This window comes from Microcebus murinus, chromosome 5 (genome assembly GCF_040939455.1).
Source record: "Microcebus murinus isolate Inina chromosome 5, M.murinus_Inina_mat1.0, whole genome shotgun sequence".
NCBI lineage: Eukaryota > Metazoa > Chordata > Mammalia > Primates > Cheirogaleidae > Microcebus > Microcebus murinus.
The window spans coordinates 46,887,523-46,902,792 of NC_134108.1; the positions used below are offsets into that span (position 1 = coordinate 46,887,523).

At 40.6% G+C, this 15,270-nt stretch overlaps 1 protein-coding gene across 4 annotated transcripts in view; it reads left to right on the forward strand.

The window, feature by feature from the left end:
- The first annotated feature begins 346 nt into the window (after window positions 1–346).
- Window positions 347–15,270, forward strand: part of LAMA4 (laminin subunit alpha 4) — a 133,727-nt gene continuing 118,803 nt past the window's right edge. For 2 of the 4 annotated variants that reach the window (XM_012753123.2, XM_012753126.2), the window contains exons 1-2: window positions 477–613; window positions 760–1,094. In XM_012753123.2, coding sequence (XP_012608577.1) covers window positions 894–1,094 — 201 coding nt within the window. In that variant the 5' untranslated portion in view covers window positions 477–613; window positions 760–893. Of the gene's footprint in view, window positions 449–476; window positions 655–759; window positions 1,095–15,270 lie in introns of those variants that run through there. The other 2 variants (XM_012753124.2, XM_076003046.1) reach the window with 2 other exon arrangements.

The window sequence follows — 15,270 nt, forward strand, 5'->3', positions numbered from 1 at the left end:
GCTGCAGTGAAAGATATTCTTCTCCCAAGCCCTCTGGGTGAGAACTATCTGGAGGAAGAGGGGTGGCCTGCAAATCTCAAGAAAAGGTATCTGCACAAAGAGCGCAATGGTCCACCTCTAGAAAATGTGAAACCTTGCTGGAGCAAGTGGGACCCTGCCCCTCTGCCTTTTGATATCTCTACCTTTGGCTCTTGCCCTGGAATCCCTTTTCCACCCACTTTCCGGCAAACTCTTGGGGCCACAGAAAAGATCTATATAAATATAGATAAGACATCCGGCACCCTTGGCTAAATAAACAAGAGCTGTGAGGAAGCAATCACAAAAGCTGAATATTCATCTGGAGCCCTTGGAGGGACTCCAAACCGAGAGGGGAGGAGAGGCCGCGAGGAAAGGCCCGACCTCAGTGTCTGAAAAGCCAGCTTGGAGGGGGAGGGCCTGGACGTGGAAGGTAAAAAGGGAGTGGTGAGCATGAGTGTGGGGGAAACGCCAGGACAGTGCGGTCCTCAGTCCGGAGCGCGGGGAGGGAGGGGAGCGGAGCGGAGGTGGCCGGCGGCCGCGGGGCTCCCTGCAACCCGCCTGCCTTTTGATGCTCGGCTTTAAGCTCCATGTGTCCGTAGGTTCTTGGGCCAGGGCCTCTGGGGGCAGACAGACCAAGTGAGAGAGGGAGAGGGAGGGGAGGGGAGGGAGAGCAAGAAGGAAAGAGGGAGAGACTGGGACTCTCTCCCACTCTCTCACTCTCCTTTTTTTGTTTTTCCTAAGTTGCTGGTTGGGCTGCCACATCTGGATACTGCAGGCAGCGAGAAGGTAAAATAAGGAGGCTCCGCCGCGCCGCGGGGGGACCCCCGGAGACCGACGGTTCCGAGCCGGAAGGCGCGTTGGGCGTCCGCGGAGACATGGCTTTGAGCTCAGCCTGGCGCCGCGTCCTGCCCCTGTGGCTCCTCTGGGGCGCTGCCTGCGCCCGCGCGGCGTCCGGGGACGACAACGCTTTTCCTTTTGACATCGAAGGGAGCTCAGCGGTTGGCAGGCAGGACCCGCCTGAGACGAGCGAGCCCCAGCCCCGCGTGGCCCCGGGACGCCTGCCGCCCGCTGCCCAGGTACAGTCCCCCGCCGCCCTGCGGGCACCTGCGCCCCGGCGTGCCCCGCTCTTCCCTCTCCCGCCTCTTTCCCTCCCCGCCGCCTGGAGAGTTTCACCTGGCCTAGATCAGTTCAGAAACTCGAAATAAAGTTTCTTGCTTTGGAAGTTGGATTGGGATGTTGAGAGTTGGAAGTTGAGGCTTCGAGCATGTCTGTTCAAACTGGCAGAAGCGAATGGGTCAGTGCTCTGCGTGGGTCTGCTAGACTCGCACCTGGGACTGCAGCAGCGCTTCAGTGACTTTCTGCCACTTGTGTGTCCCGGTAATCATTCTGTCAAACCCCAACACTTAATGTGTGTGCCCTGTCACTGGCTTCCTGCTCCTCTGTGCCTTTAGGACAGTGGCAACAAAATTGCAGGACCTAACCTTTTGTCTCAGGTTAAACCAAAGGTCTTCTGCAGCACAGGAAGGTGAGGAAGTGAATGAGGGTGACTGGACCTGAGAGAAGCTGTTAGGAAACTGCAGAGCAGATACCCTAAATAGAAACGAGCCATTATATTCCAGAAGCAAGAAGTTCCTATTAAAAGCAAGCCCTGTCCCCAAAGTAAAGATGATCAGGATATGCTATTGATAATATGTTTATTAATATTCAAAGAGCTACTGTTTGAATGCCTTACAATAGGTTTCAAATTGAAATCATAACCAAAATGTAGAAATTTGGTGGACGATGAATCCAGTATAAATGATTTAAGAGTCACCAGAGCGGAGACAGACAACAGCATGTCCAGTGCATGACAGATACTAAGTAGGAGGAAACTGAAGTCACCTAAGTTAATGAGGAAGGAAAGAGCAATTGACCTAACCACACACACACACACACACACACAAACACACACACACACCCTATAGCTATGGGTACAGCAACCATAACAACTAAAACAATTCTGTGGATTGACACCGTTTCTAACACATTGAAGTCTGTATTATTGCTATTAATTCTATTAATTTTTAGTACCACTGCAGTTATTAATTATTGATAATTAAAAATAAGGTGGGTGAAGATAGCCCTTCTTCAGAGTGAGGCCTACCCACACCCAAAAATAAAGGGGGAGGAAGGGGAGAGCCAGAGAATACCAAGCCCTCATTATGGTGTAAAGTGTAGCCTCCATGAGAAAGAGGGAGCATGGCTTCTGGTCAACCTCATACTCAGAGGCTGGGGGAGAAGCCAGGCCAGGAGAGACACTGTGCATTGGGATGGCATCGCTCGTCTACAGGCTTGGAATTAACCCCAGGGAAGCATTATCTTCACCTGTTGCTTTGAGCATGGAAAGTCCCTGAATGAAATGCCTGACTTAACAGTAAGATTGACAGATAAAATGCAGGATACTCAATTAAATTTGAATTTCAGATAAATAATGAATAAATTTTTATCATGTCCCATATCATATTGCATAGGATACATTTATACATCCTATGTATAAATAAAAATTCTTCTTCCTTCATTTGAAATTCAGATTGATCTGGGCATCCTGTATTTTTATCTGTTAAATCTAAAGAGACAAGCACATACAACTGGTTTTTTGTAACTCTCATCCAAAAAAATATTTAAAAAATAATTATTTGTGCTTTAGAGAACCTTAAAATTAATCTTGAGACCCTGAGCAATTTCTTATATACTCATATACTCAGTGAAATAATAGGAAAGTGGCACAGCAAAATGTTTTAGATTGCAGGCTTTTAGTCTGATGATCCCAAGTTTAAATTTCAAGCTTCTGACCTTGAGCACATTACAGACACCCAAACTACAGATAAAGAAACTTGGGGTTAGAAAAGTTATTGATGTTTTTCATACCTCTTACAGTTATTGTGATGAAATTACAATAGTGTTTAGCATAGTGCCTGACATAGTATAAATACTTTATATATGCTAAGAGTTGATATTATTATTAAAATATGTAGATGATTAGATTAAAAGAAATCTTTATTTGGAAATATTTCTCAGAACTTTATTTTTATGATATTATTTTATTTAATATTATCTCTCTATTTGTGTATATCTTTCCAACCAGAAAAAAAATGTATAGTGAGTTAAATTTGTGATACTGTCAGAGATTAATAGTTTCAGAATACCAGTTGAAGCCTTTGGTTTTGGGAAACAGAAAGAAGATATTAGTCATTCCAGGAAGGTCAAAGTATATGGTGTAGAAAGGGTGGGATTGAGGCAATTATGTTCCCACCGCATAGTTTCACATAATGCCTCCAGTTAGCCTGCGGTCCCATGGCAATCTACACTCCCCACCATCGGGTTTCCCATGCTCTTTATAGCCAGTAAGCAGACCTTAAACCAAATACATTCCGGAGATTTAATAACATGGTACAAACACTTTACTGGATTGGTTCAGAAGAATGTATTTATGTGAATATAGCGAGAAAGAGAACACATACACATTATTCCTGGGAGAGGTTCAGTAAGGGGATGGGAGGATATTCTAAAAATACATTCACTTTATTTGTATTGGATTTATATGAATGGCTATTCTGCAATTCTCCTTCAAAGGGAAGGAAGAAAAATACTAAGGCAAGCATGGAGCAGTGGGAGGTGCTTGGCTGAAGGCCTTCCTAAGGTTCTCCCAAGTTCCTCCAGAGTTCTCCTCTGAGAATTAGAGGAGACTCTGTGGGCAGGGCAAAGTGGGCGGCAGGGGAGGGGGCATCGGTGCTAGTACTGGCTTTGATGGATAGATGAGAAAATAAGGAAAGTAACTGACTATATTGACGAAAGTCCCCTCAGAGGGGCAAACAGGAATTTATTCCCTAGTAATCTGTCTGGGTTTTGCTGTTGTTGTCACTATTGCACCAACTTCCCTTCAAGAAAATCAGTGCCCCATGGGCCACATGTGTACGCTGTGCTGGACAAACCTATTTGCTACAAAGAAGCACCAGGAATTAGACTAATTCTGAGGGACCTTTCCTCCTGACTCTTCAGTGTGGATATGTGATTCCGTGCCCCAACACATCGTTAGGGCATTAAACAAAATTGTGCAATGTTTACTAAAAGACATTTTAGATTTCTTTCACTATCTGCTTTCCTTTTTCTTATCTTGGTCACTTACTTTGAGAAAGGTCCCATGGGATCACACTAAGATCTCCAGTTACTAGCCTGGTCCATCCCTCTGTACTGCCTTTCCAACAATTTGGTTACTTGCACACAGTATTACAGCATTCACTTAATTATGCATTCAACAAGCAGGTTTGGAGCCTTACTATGTACTGAGCAATGCAGCAGGCACCAGGAGGGATAGAAAGAAGGTAAAGTCTCATCCTTATCCTCAGGGGTAAGCAGTTGAAGGGAGAAAGAACATACAGAGCCACTACATAAAGCAAAATGAATTAATGTTCTGCAAGAGTGGCTACAAGCTAAGTGTCACAGAGGTAACGTATAAAAAAGTATTACTCCTACGCTAGAGCAGTAGAGCACAATAACCTACTTGCCAAACACCAAAGAAGGTTTTAGAAAACTTATTACTGAAGGACTGCAATATAGTAGTTGTAGTAATAGTGATAATAGTATGGCTTATAGCTGATACTCACAGAGTATTTACTACATGCCAGATACTGATATAAACACTTGCCATGAGTTATTTCCTTTAACCTTCATGATAAATCAGTGGGACTGGTATAATTATTATTTCATTTTATAAACATGGAGACTGAGGCACAGAGTGTCTGCCCAGCCCCTAACCTGGCAAGTGGCACACAAAGAAGGAGTTTATAAAAGTGGACACGCTTGAAGCTTTGGCAAGTGGGGGGGGGGTAGGGAGGGGTGGCAGGGGCAATATATGTAACCCTAACAATATTTGTAACCCCATAATATGATGAAATAAAAGGGGAAAAAAGCAGTTCAGCTGTGCAGGAGTATCTAGGAAGAGGTGATTAGGTAAATAGAAGTATATGTAGGTATAATTTTAATCAAAGTTTTGGGAATTTCTTGAAATGAAGAAATATAAAATGTCATTTAAAGACCGTTTAGGCAGTGATTATTAGATGAGTAGCAGAAGTTGCAAAGAATTGAGATAACTTCCCTTCCCTGTCTAGTATAATAACTACTTTTTAAAATATAATGGAAAGAAAAAAACGAATACTTGTTGACTTCTACTATGTCCTATGAACCTACGTGTTATTTTAATACTCAATAGTGAAAATTACACCCATTTTACAGATGAGTAAATTGATGTTTAGAGATGGCAAATACCTTATCTAAATTTTCAAATTCCATTGTCTTTTCCCAATATACCAGTAGTCTCCCTGCTATAGAGCTCTTTTTTTTAAAAAACTATAGTCTTCTCGTATCTCATTTTCCTTTGTAATTCAACAATTCTAGTATGTGTCCTCCACATGATGCTACAGTCTATATTAGAAGCTCTTGATTTAGATTAATAGGAAGAGAATTCAAAACAGCACCATAAGGAATAGATGGTCTGTCTTACAGAATTTATTATAAAATTGCTAGAAAACAAAGATTTCCATTTCCTATAGTTCCAGAGTTCTCTGATTTAGCCAAAGATTTTTCTTTTAATGTGATAAAATATATATGACATAAATTTTACCATTTGAATCATTTTTAAGTGTGAAGTTCAGTGGCATTAGGTACACTCCCATTGTTATACAACCATCACTACCATCCATCTCCAGAACTTTTTCATCTTCCCAATGGAAACCCATTAAACAATAACTCCCTATTAACCCCTACCCCAAGCCCCTGCTAGAACCACCATTCTACTTTCTGTCTTTCTGAATTTAACTACTCTATTCACAGAAGTGGAACTCTATAATATTTATCCTTCTGTGCTTGGCTTATTTCACTTAACATAATATCTTCAAGGTTCACCCATGTTGTAGTATGTGTCAGAATGTCACTTGTTTTTAAAACTAATATATATTTAAAACTATATAATTTTAAAACTAATATACCACATTTTATTCATTCCTCTGTTGATGAACATTTGTGTTGTTTCTACCTTTTGGTTATTGAGAATAATGCTGCTGTGAATATTGGTGTACACGTATCTGTGTGAGTCCCTGCTTTCAGTTCTTTTGAGTATGTACCCAGAAGTGGGATTGCTCAATCATATGGTACAGAGGAAGTCCTAAAGCTCAAATTCTTACAGGGGCCAGGTCAAAAACAATTGGGTGAATCCACTCAGTGAAAGTGGGGCCACAAATAACCGGAGAGAAATGGATGCCTCTTCCAGAGGGGCAGCTACCTCTTGGCATTGCCAGGTCTTCTGGTTTGGTTGGGTTTTTTTTTTTCCCCAAGAGAAGACAGAATCTTGGTTCATAAGTGAAATTGCTGACTCAAATTTTTTAATGCCATGTAGGCTAAGTACATCCAAGGGCCAGATTCAGCCCGAGCACTGCTTATTTGCAGTCTCTGCCTTAGAGTATTTGAAGCTCACCTTTTATCACAGGCAGAACGTGGGCTTACACCCAGACAGATGTGGTGTGAGTCCACCACTACTACTTTCCAGCCAGTTGACTTTGGACAAATTATACAGACCATCTTTTAGAGGCTCAGTTCCTCTGCAAAATAAATTTAAATATATTTGCCTTGCATGATTGTTGTGAAACTTAAATGAAATGATATATACCAAGTGCCTAATACAAAGTTTGCCCTCACTCTTCTCATTCTGTCCCTTCTTCTGCTCCCTCTTTCTTCCACTGTCTCTATCTGCAGGTAAAGCCTTATCTTACTAAAGTGTTTTGTAATCTAAACCTTTACTTAATCTATAAATTTGATTATTTTCAACTTTTGTTTACAAATTTGCTTGTTATCCAGCATTGGAGGAGAAGAAGGCTGCAGTTTAGTTTTTATAATCATTGTGTCTCTAATAGTTCTTTAAACAGTTATTCCCCAGCAATAGGGATGATCTGACCAGTTGACAGAAATGAATGGGTTTTTCTCAATCCCTAGGAAAGCTAAACAAAAACCCCAACATCTTTGATATGATATGACCAGGACAGTAACCTGTTTTTTTCTTCATAAATTCCCAAATCTGACTTGTCACAGTTTCTTGAATAAAAGCGTCAAAAAACACTCCCTACTTTAGGGTTTTTTTCTGGCTCATAGTAACCATATAAATTACATATAAATGTAATTAAATGTAATGATGACCAGACATAATTTTGAGCCCTCTGATTGGTTAGAAACTATTAAAAATAAGATTTCCAGTACATGCTTTGAGTTTCAAAACTTAGCATTTCCAAAGTCACTTATTTATTTTCTAAAATAAGTAAATCTGTTAGTTAATTGAGATAGAGTGACCATACAGAAGATTATTTAAATATCTACTTATATTTGCAAAAGAGTAGCATTCTTTTTCCAACTGTTTTTCTTTTTCGCTCCTGGTGTGGTAAAGTTAAATTCTGGGAAATGGTTTACTAAAGGGCAGTTTAACCACAGATGTTTGTAATTCCAACTTAAGTTTCCCATCAAAGTCTTAATGAAATTCAGCTGCCAGCAGTTCGGCTCTGAGTCTGAGTCTTTTTATCATGAGAACTTGGGGGAAACAACATTCCGAGGCTGAATGGTAGTGGGAACATTTCCATATTCAAGCCCAAATCCTGTGCATAAAGAAAAAGATACATGAAAAAAAATTATGTTAAAAGCAGGAGGAGGAATGAGTGGATATAATTTGAATAGTATGCAAAATGACCTTCTTTTCACTCATAGGACTTAGTTTTTATGTTGTGTTTTGATGGAGGCTAGAGATCCATGTTTACCTAAATGGAATGAAGTATATACATTTTTGATTTCATGAGAACTGGTGAGATGGAGAAATCTCATAACATTAACAGCTGCATTAGCACAAGTCTTTTACGGACTAGACCAGTAATCCATGCTGTACACTCCAACTAAAAGGACCCCTGAGCGTGGTACAGACTTTATGTATTAACATTTATTTTGAAATTATGTCCTCCTTCAGCTGGAGTGGCGTGATTGCTTTAAAGGAAATCATGGACTCTAGGGGTCAAAGATGTCTTCACTAAACCTTGTCCATGGATGTGATCATTACATGAAATACTGTTGTTTGTGTAAGAAGTGAATTGCAACATGGCATACTGAACTATAGAGCCAAGTGTCCTTCCAAAGGAATGCATAATACCAGGAGAAGGCAAAAGAAATGTCTGCTGAGCCTAAGCCCCTGGGATGCTAGGGCTGTAGAACCATCTAGAATCATATCAGAGATCCGTAGCACACATTCAGGGTCTCAGGTTTAAAATCTTGGCAAGCCTTTTCTTCCCTAGCGGAGATAGTTAGTCCAAGGTGCCTTTCCAGTTTCATGTCCACATGTGTGTGTTTTCCTTCGATGAACAGTGACACAATTGGACAAACTAAATGTGCCCTAAGCATTACCTCTTCTCCTGCTGATCTGTGGTGGTTCCTGGGAGCAGCAGGGAGGGTCCTTCCATCCCCAGGTCACAGGTGAGTTGCTAGATGCCTGCTATTTGGAGATTCAACAGTCTGTCTGGAGATGGGCTGCTGTTTCATTGTAGTTCATGAATAATCGCCTCATTCTATGTTGTTCTCTTGAAATTGTTGTCTGTCCTTGTTAGTGCCAACAGATACTCTGAAATTCCATTCATAAGAGACAAGCCCTGAAGCCTCTACTGCAGCACGGAATTCGGCATAAAAGAGACCTGTCTGAATGCAGTCAGTGGGTGGTTATTATTGGATGCATAACTCTATTATACTTTGCAGCGTGAACCGTAAAATGAAAGGAATCATAGATGTTAGATCTAGAAAGGAAGTTTAGAGATTTATCCCTCTCATTTTGTAGGTGAGGAACCTAAATTGGGGAGAAAAGGGAGGACACAAAGCTTATTAGCAACAGTATAAGGAGCTATGTCTTCTGACTTTTAGCCTTATGTTCAATTGTTTCCATGGGCTTAACCATCCTTATTTTTTTAATTATTTTTTTTATTTCAGAATATTACAGGAGTACAAACGTTTTGGTTACATGAGTTGCTTTTGTACAGTTTGAGTCAAAGTTATAAGTATGCCATGAGTAGATTAATAAAGTGTGGTATATGTATACCATCTTTAGCTTTAGAGCTAGAGATTACTCTATGAACATATCTAGATATCTTTTGTAGGAAAATTGTTTACTTCTATTACATTATTACTCAATTACTTTTATTATTTCTATTTGTCCTTAAGTTGAATTATCAGTAGGAGATTCTCCTGGAATTGAGTAGAGCTGTGAGTCTGTAACTCACTATTCTGGTTCTTGGCTCCATCACTACCAACCAGATCACCGTTCACTGTGGCCAGGTAAAGGAACCAGGTCAATCCCTTCACCTCTGGAGCCTCAGTTTCTATACCTAAAAAAATTTAAAATGGTTATTTCTAGGAACAAAATTCTTTGTCTAATAAACAGATTAAAATGTATACCATTTAAAGGGAATGTGGCTTAAGGTACTGAATCACACAGTTGCAGCTATTGTCCTAGTTAGAACCCGCAGACCTAAGAGTCCAGAACCCAAGGGTCCTGACCTGGGGGGTAGGGGATTGGGGGCAGACATTTTAATGGAGTACATGTCTCTGTTCCTAACAACTCCAGATGTGGGGCTAGGGATGTCCTGAAGGACAGGGTGCCAACCCAGCCATAGACATGAGCCTCTCCAAGGTGACACAACAAGGAGACTTTCTAGACAGCATTAACTACATGCACCTGAGCGTGTCCCAAGTGTGTCTTGGTATGCTTAATAAATGTCAAGGGTCTCCCATGCCAGGGTTCCTGGGGGTTACCACTCCATCCATACGCTTCAGAATGAGCCTAAACATGAAGCTCCACTGCAGAAAGACAGCAAGGTATGCAGTGGACGAGAACAGGGGCTGAAGAACTACTGAGTGGACACTCATGTCAATACGTACCATTAAGTGCCAAGTGGCAGAGGGTCCAGAGAGAATGTGTTTTCACTCAACGGGAAAGGAAAGAAAAGCCAGTGCAGATTATTATTTCATCATACCCATCAACAGAAATCACATTATATTATATACCACAGAGCTGTCCATTGAGTTTTAATGATAACATAAAGAAGAAGGCTGCTCTAGATTGGGCAGAACATGGTATTTGGAAGCAAATATGTTCAAGGAACTTTCTGGAAGTCAGAATCGTTGGTGTGTGAAGGAGCCTGCCCTGGTGTATGAATGCCCTGATGGCTGCTAGCTATGGGGATGAGGGGTCTAAAACATTGCTGCTCAAAGTGTGGTCCAAAGATGGCAGCATTAGTGTCACCCGGGCCTGTGTTCGAGCCACAGATTCTTAGGGCCCACCCCAGCATCGGAACCTCCATTTGGCTAGACCCCTGGCTGTTCACATGCACATCAAAACAGGAGAAATACTGGGCTCTAAAGTGCAGTGGAGATTGAATCTTGAATGGACTTAAGGAAACTGTGAATCTAGAAAAGGGAAGCTTTGTTGACATAATTATAGGGAAGGAGGGAAACCATAAAAACAAACCCAAATATTGGCTGAGTGAGGCTAGTGGAGGGCTCACGGGCTCATCCATGTACTAGACCCTATCCTCCTCAAAAAGGTGTACTTTAGAATAAAATAAAAAAACAAGCCTCAAAACAAACTGCTGCTTCTAGGCATTCTGGAGGGGCCAGGAAGGCAAAGTCATTTCCTGAAGCCATGGCCCATACATAGCGGGTGCTCAGGTTTTCTACTCCCATCTTACCCTTCTCGGCAGCCACAGCCCAGATAACAAAACACTGGAGACTCCGTGTCCTTCAGGGAAGGGGAGGGGAGGGGAGGCAGCGGAAGAATTTGCTTGTGGAATCTGCTCGAAAATAGGGTGTTGCTCACACTTTTCAGGAAGTAGTGAGATTGCAATGTGTTTTTTTTTTTGTTAACAAGAGAGTCATTCTGATTCCGGCTGTCTCTCCAGGGAATGAAGAGTGTAGTCTGCGTGGTAGACTAAAAAGGTAACACTAAGAGAGAGGGAAGACCCGCTTCCTCCAGATGATAATTGCCAAGGCTATTTCTCAAGCTGGTCCTTTTCCATGGTGATTGAGATCTGCAGGGAAGTGCTTTTGAGTCAGAGTCTGTGTCTCCTTTTGTGTCAGAGCAGGCATCCCCGTGCTCCCAGCAGACTCCAGACGCCCTGGGTGCAGCCTCAGCCCTGAGAGACTTCTAGTTTATAACAGCCTTAAAGGACAGCTGTGCTTGAACCCATTCAAGACGGCTAACTGGCTGATTTCTAAGATCCTTTACCTTCAATTACTAAGCACTTGATTAGCACTTGCTAATCAAGGCACTGTTCTAAGCACTTATGTGTATTATTATTTCATTTCTTCTTCATAACAACCCTATGAGGAAGGCATTAATATTAGCCCCATTTTACAGATGAGGAAACTGAGTCATTTAGCAGTTGAGTAACTTACTCAAGGTCATAGCCAGGAAATCTAGCTCCAAGCTCTTAACCTTTGCATTGTAATGACTCTCTAACATCTGTTTCTAAATCTCAGAGTGTCTTAGCAATATTTCAGCTAACATAGGTCTCTCATACTATCTGGAAATACCACAGTGGTCCTAGCAGCTGACAAGTAGCTTACAAATCTATAAAGAACATTTAAATTCGTGGTATGTTTAGGCTTTGACTTTTTTTCAAGTTACAGAGTTATAGAGAAAACTAACTCTATCATCTCAGGAACATGGGAAGTTCTTCCCTTAAACTTGAGAGGAATAAAAGCTGACATAATAAAAAAAAATAAAAAAAAATAAAAAGCTGACATAATTTCTGAATGTGTGAATATTCATGTATTGCTAACTATGCTGAGCGTTAGTTTTTTAGTAGAGTCCTGGGTCTACTTTGTGACTCTATAATTTAAAAGAGCTTAAAAATGATAAGGAAAGAGCTTGACCTATAGTAAAAACAGGATCTCAGGAGAAATGATTATATAAAACATGTCAATCACAGGAAGACTGAGTGAAGGTTTAGAAACAGTTTACCTTTCAAAATTTTTCTCTACAAATGACAGTAGGAAAATGAAAGGAAGTTAACGGTAGAAAGGATTCAAGTCAGACCTATAACAAACATAGTTATTAACTCCTTTGCTAAATTTTCAAGCACTATATAAAACAACTTGTCTGAAATAAGAGTTTTGACACACAAGGAATAAGAGCCTAATGCATTCAAGGCACCAATGATCCCATCTGGGACGGACTCAGGTCATCTTCTGCCCTCCCTGACTAGGAGGAAGGCTGTGGACTAGTGACTTGTGAAGTCCATTGTAACTGGAAGGGGGGAATGTATTGGAGTAGTAGTCCCCCAAGTCTTCATGCCCAAGGATCTCTTTAGTATTTCTCCTCTTTCTCAAGCCTCATGTTTTGAAATACTTTGTCTTCCATATTAGTCTGCTGGGGTTGCCATAACAAAATATTCCAGAATGGATGGCTTAAACAATATAAATTAATTTTCTCAGAGTTCTGGTAGCTAGAGTCCAAGATCAACGTGTTGTCAGTGTCGGTTCCTGGCTTGTAGATGGCCACCTTCTCACTGTGCCCTCACATGGCATTTCTTCTGTGTATGGGCAGAGAGAACGAGAAAGGTCTCTGGCATCTCTTCCTTTTCTTGAAAAGGCACCAGTTCTATCAGATTAAGGCCCTATCTTTATGATGCCATTTAACCTTTGCTACTTTTATTTATTACTTTCTTGTAGGCCCTATTTCCAAACACAGTCACATTGGGGGTTAGAGCTTCAACATACAAATTTTAAGAAGACATAATTCAGTCTATCACACTTACCAAGTGAAATGTATTAAGTAATAATTCATTTTTTATTTCAAAATATTAAGGGGGTACAAATTTTGTTACATGGATACTTTTTGCAATGCTTAAGTCAGGGCTTTTAGTGTGCCCATCACCTGAATAATGGTCATTGTACCCAATAAGTAAGTTTTTATCCCTCTGCCTTCCCCCTTTCTTGATTTCCAATGATCTTTACATCTCTTTGTGCCTGTAAATGTCCAGTGATTAGCTCTCAATTATTAAAGAATACATGTAGTGTTTATTTTTCCATTCCTGAGCTATTTTGCTTAGGATGACAGTCTCCAGTTCCACCCAGGTTGCTACAAAAGATTCATTTCATTTCATTTCATTTTCATTTCATTTCATTCATTTCATTCATTCATTCATTCATTCATAATTCATTTCATTTCTTTTTATGGCTGAGCAAATATGAACCATGGCATATACGACAGCTATCTGGAAATTATCCAGCCATTCTCATATAATGAGAATTGTTGTGTGGCTGGATACTTTCCGGACAGCCCTTGTGTATATATACCACATTTTCTTAATCCACTCATGAATTGATAGGCACTTAGGTTGTTTCCACATCCTTGGAATTGTGAATTGTGCTGTGATAAACACTTGAATGCAAGTGTCTTTTTGATAAAATGACTTCTTTTTCTTTGGGTAGATATCCAGTGGTGGGATTACTGGGTTAAATGGTAAATCCACATTTATTTCTTTGTGGAATCTCCATACTGTTTTCCACAGTGGTTGTACTAATTTGTAGCCCCATTAACAGTGTAAAAGCATTCCTTTCTCTCTGCATCCATGCCAGCATCTATTGTTTCTTGACTTTTTAATAATGACCATTCTGACAGGGGTAAGATGATGTCTCATTGTGGATTTAATTTACATTTCCCAGATGATTAATGATATTGAACATTTTTCCTATGTTTGTTGGCCATTTGTCTATCTTCTTTTGAAAAAACTTCTATTCATGTCTTTTGCCCACTTTTTAATGGGGTTGTTTTCTTCTTGCTGATTTGTTTGAGTTCTAATAACTCATTTTTAATGAGGCAAAATAATTTATAACTGCAAAATAGAGTTTCTGATAAAATAATTAATGTTGTTGCTTTGTTTTAACTTTGGCCAAAAGCCAAATTTAGAATTTTATTTTAGATGTACATTTCTTATAAATATGTTAAAATAACTTTTAATTAGATATTTTGAAACATAGAAAATAGCATGTCAGGCCCTGTAGTGCCACCTTCTGTTCCTTAGGTGTCCAGGGACACTTGATTGATTAGTATCAATATCTTTACTCTCTGATTTAACAAAAAGATACCTACTGCCTCAGTAAGTGTCATGCATCCTACAAAGAGGAATAAAACACAGAGATTAAAAAGGTACACTAATAACATGATACAACTAAATTGTTATGCTATAAAATCTCTTTGAGGGTTTAGAAGGAATATTCACTCCTGGTGGAAAGTTTCCAGGTGACTTCATGAAAGAGGTGGCATTTGAGTTAAATCTTTAAGATTGAGGAAAAGAATACAAGCCAAGGGGGACAGGATGAGGAAATACAAAGACACAGGGTTACTTCTAGGGAGGGAAATCACCCTAGTTGGTGGGACTGGACAAGAGAAAGCCATTAAAGATTTCAGAGCAGAAGAAAGAGAAACACCATGAGAATTGTGATTTGTCAACATCAATCTGGAAACAGGCTCCTGGGCAGATTGGGCAGTAGGCAACAGACAGCCTGGAATCAGGGCAGCCTGTGATTGCGTTGGTAACCGCCCAGGAGAGAGCAAGGCGGGCCTGGATTTGGAAGGTGCCTGTGGTCAGGAAAGGAGAGAACAGATGCTGGGATCATTGCCAGGGTTCTCTCAAGATGGTTTGTCTTATGTTTGGAGAGCAAGGATGAAGGAGAAGTCAAAGGTGTTGCTGATGTTTGTAGAAATGTATTAAATCAGGGGGAAAGTCTGCAGGGACCTTTTAACGTAAGACCTACTAACTCAGTGGCTTTCAGGCTGAGGCTCCATGGAAATGCCTCAGGTACAACTTGGCGTGAGAAAGGCTGAGCAGCAGGAGGTTGGGGCCCTACCTCCTTCAATCAGAGCATCTTCTTTTTTAAAAATAATCTGTTTTATATATGAATTCTACATGATATCACTAGTTTACAAAAAGGGTTTCTCTGTTCCAAAATGTTTGAGGATCACTATGCTGGCGCCCCTCAAGTTGATATTCTAAATCATGACAAGTCTTCAAAATGTCACCCAAAATCTTCTTCAAATCAATCTTCTTCAAATCTTCTTCTTCTACTGCTTCTGCTTCTGCTTCCTAGGGAGTTCCCAGCAACACACACACCTGGCTCGGGCCAGAACGCGTTGCTGGT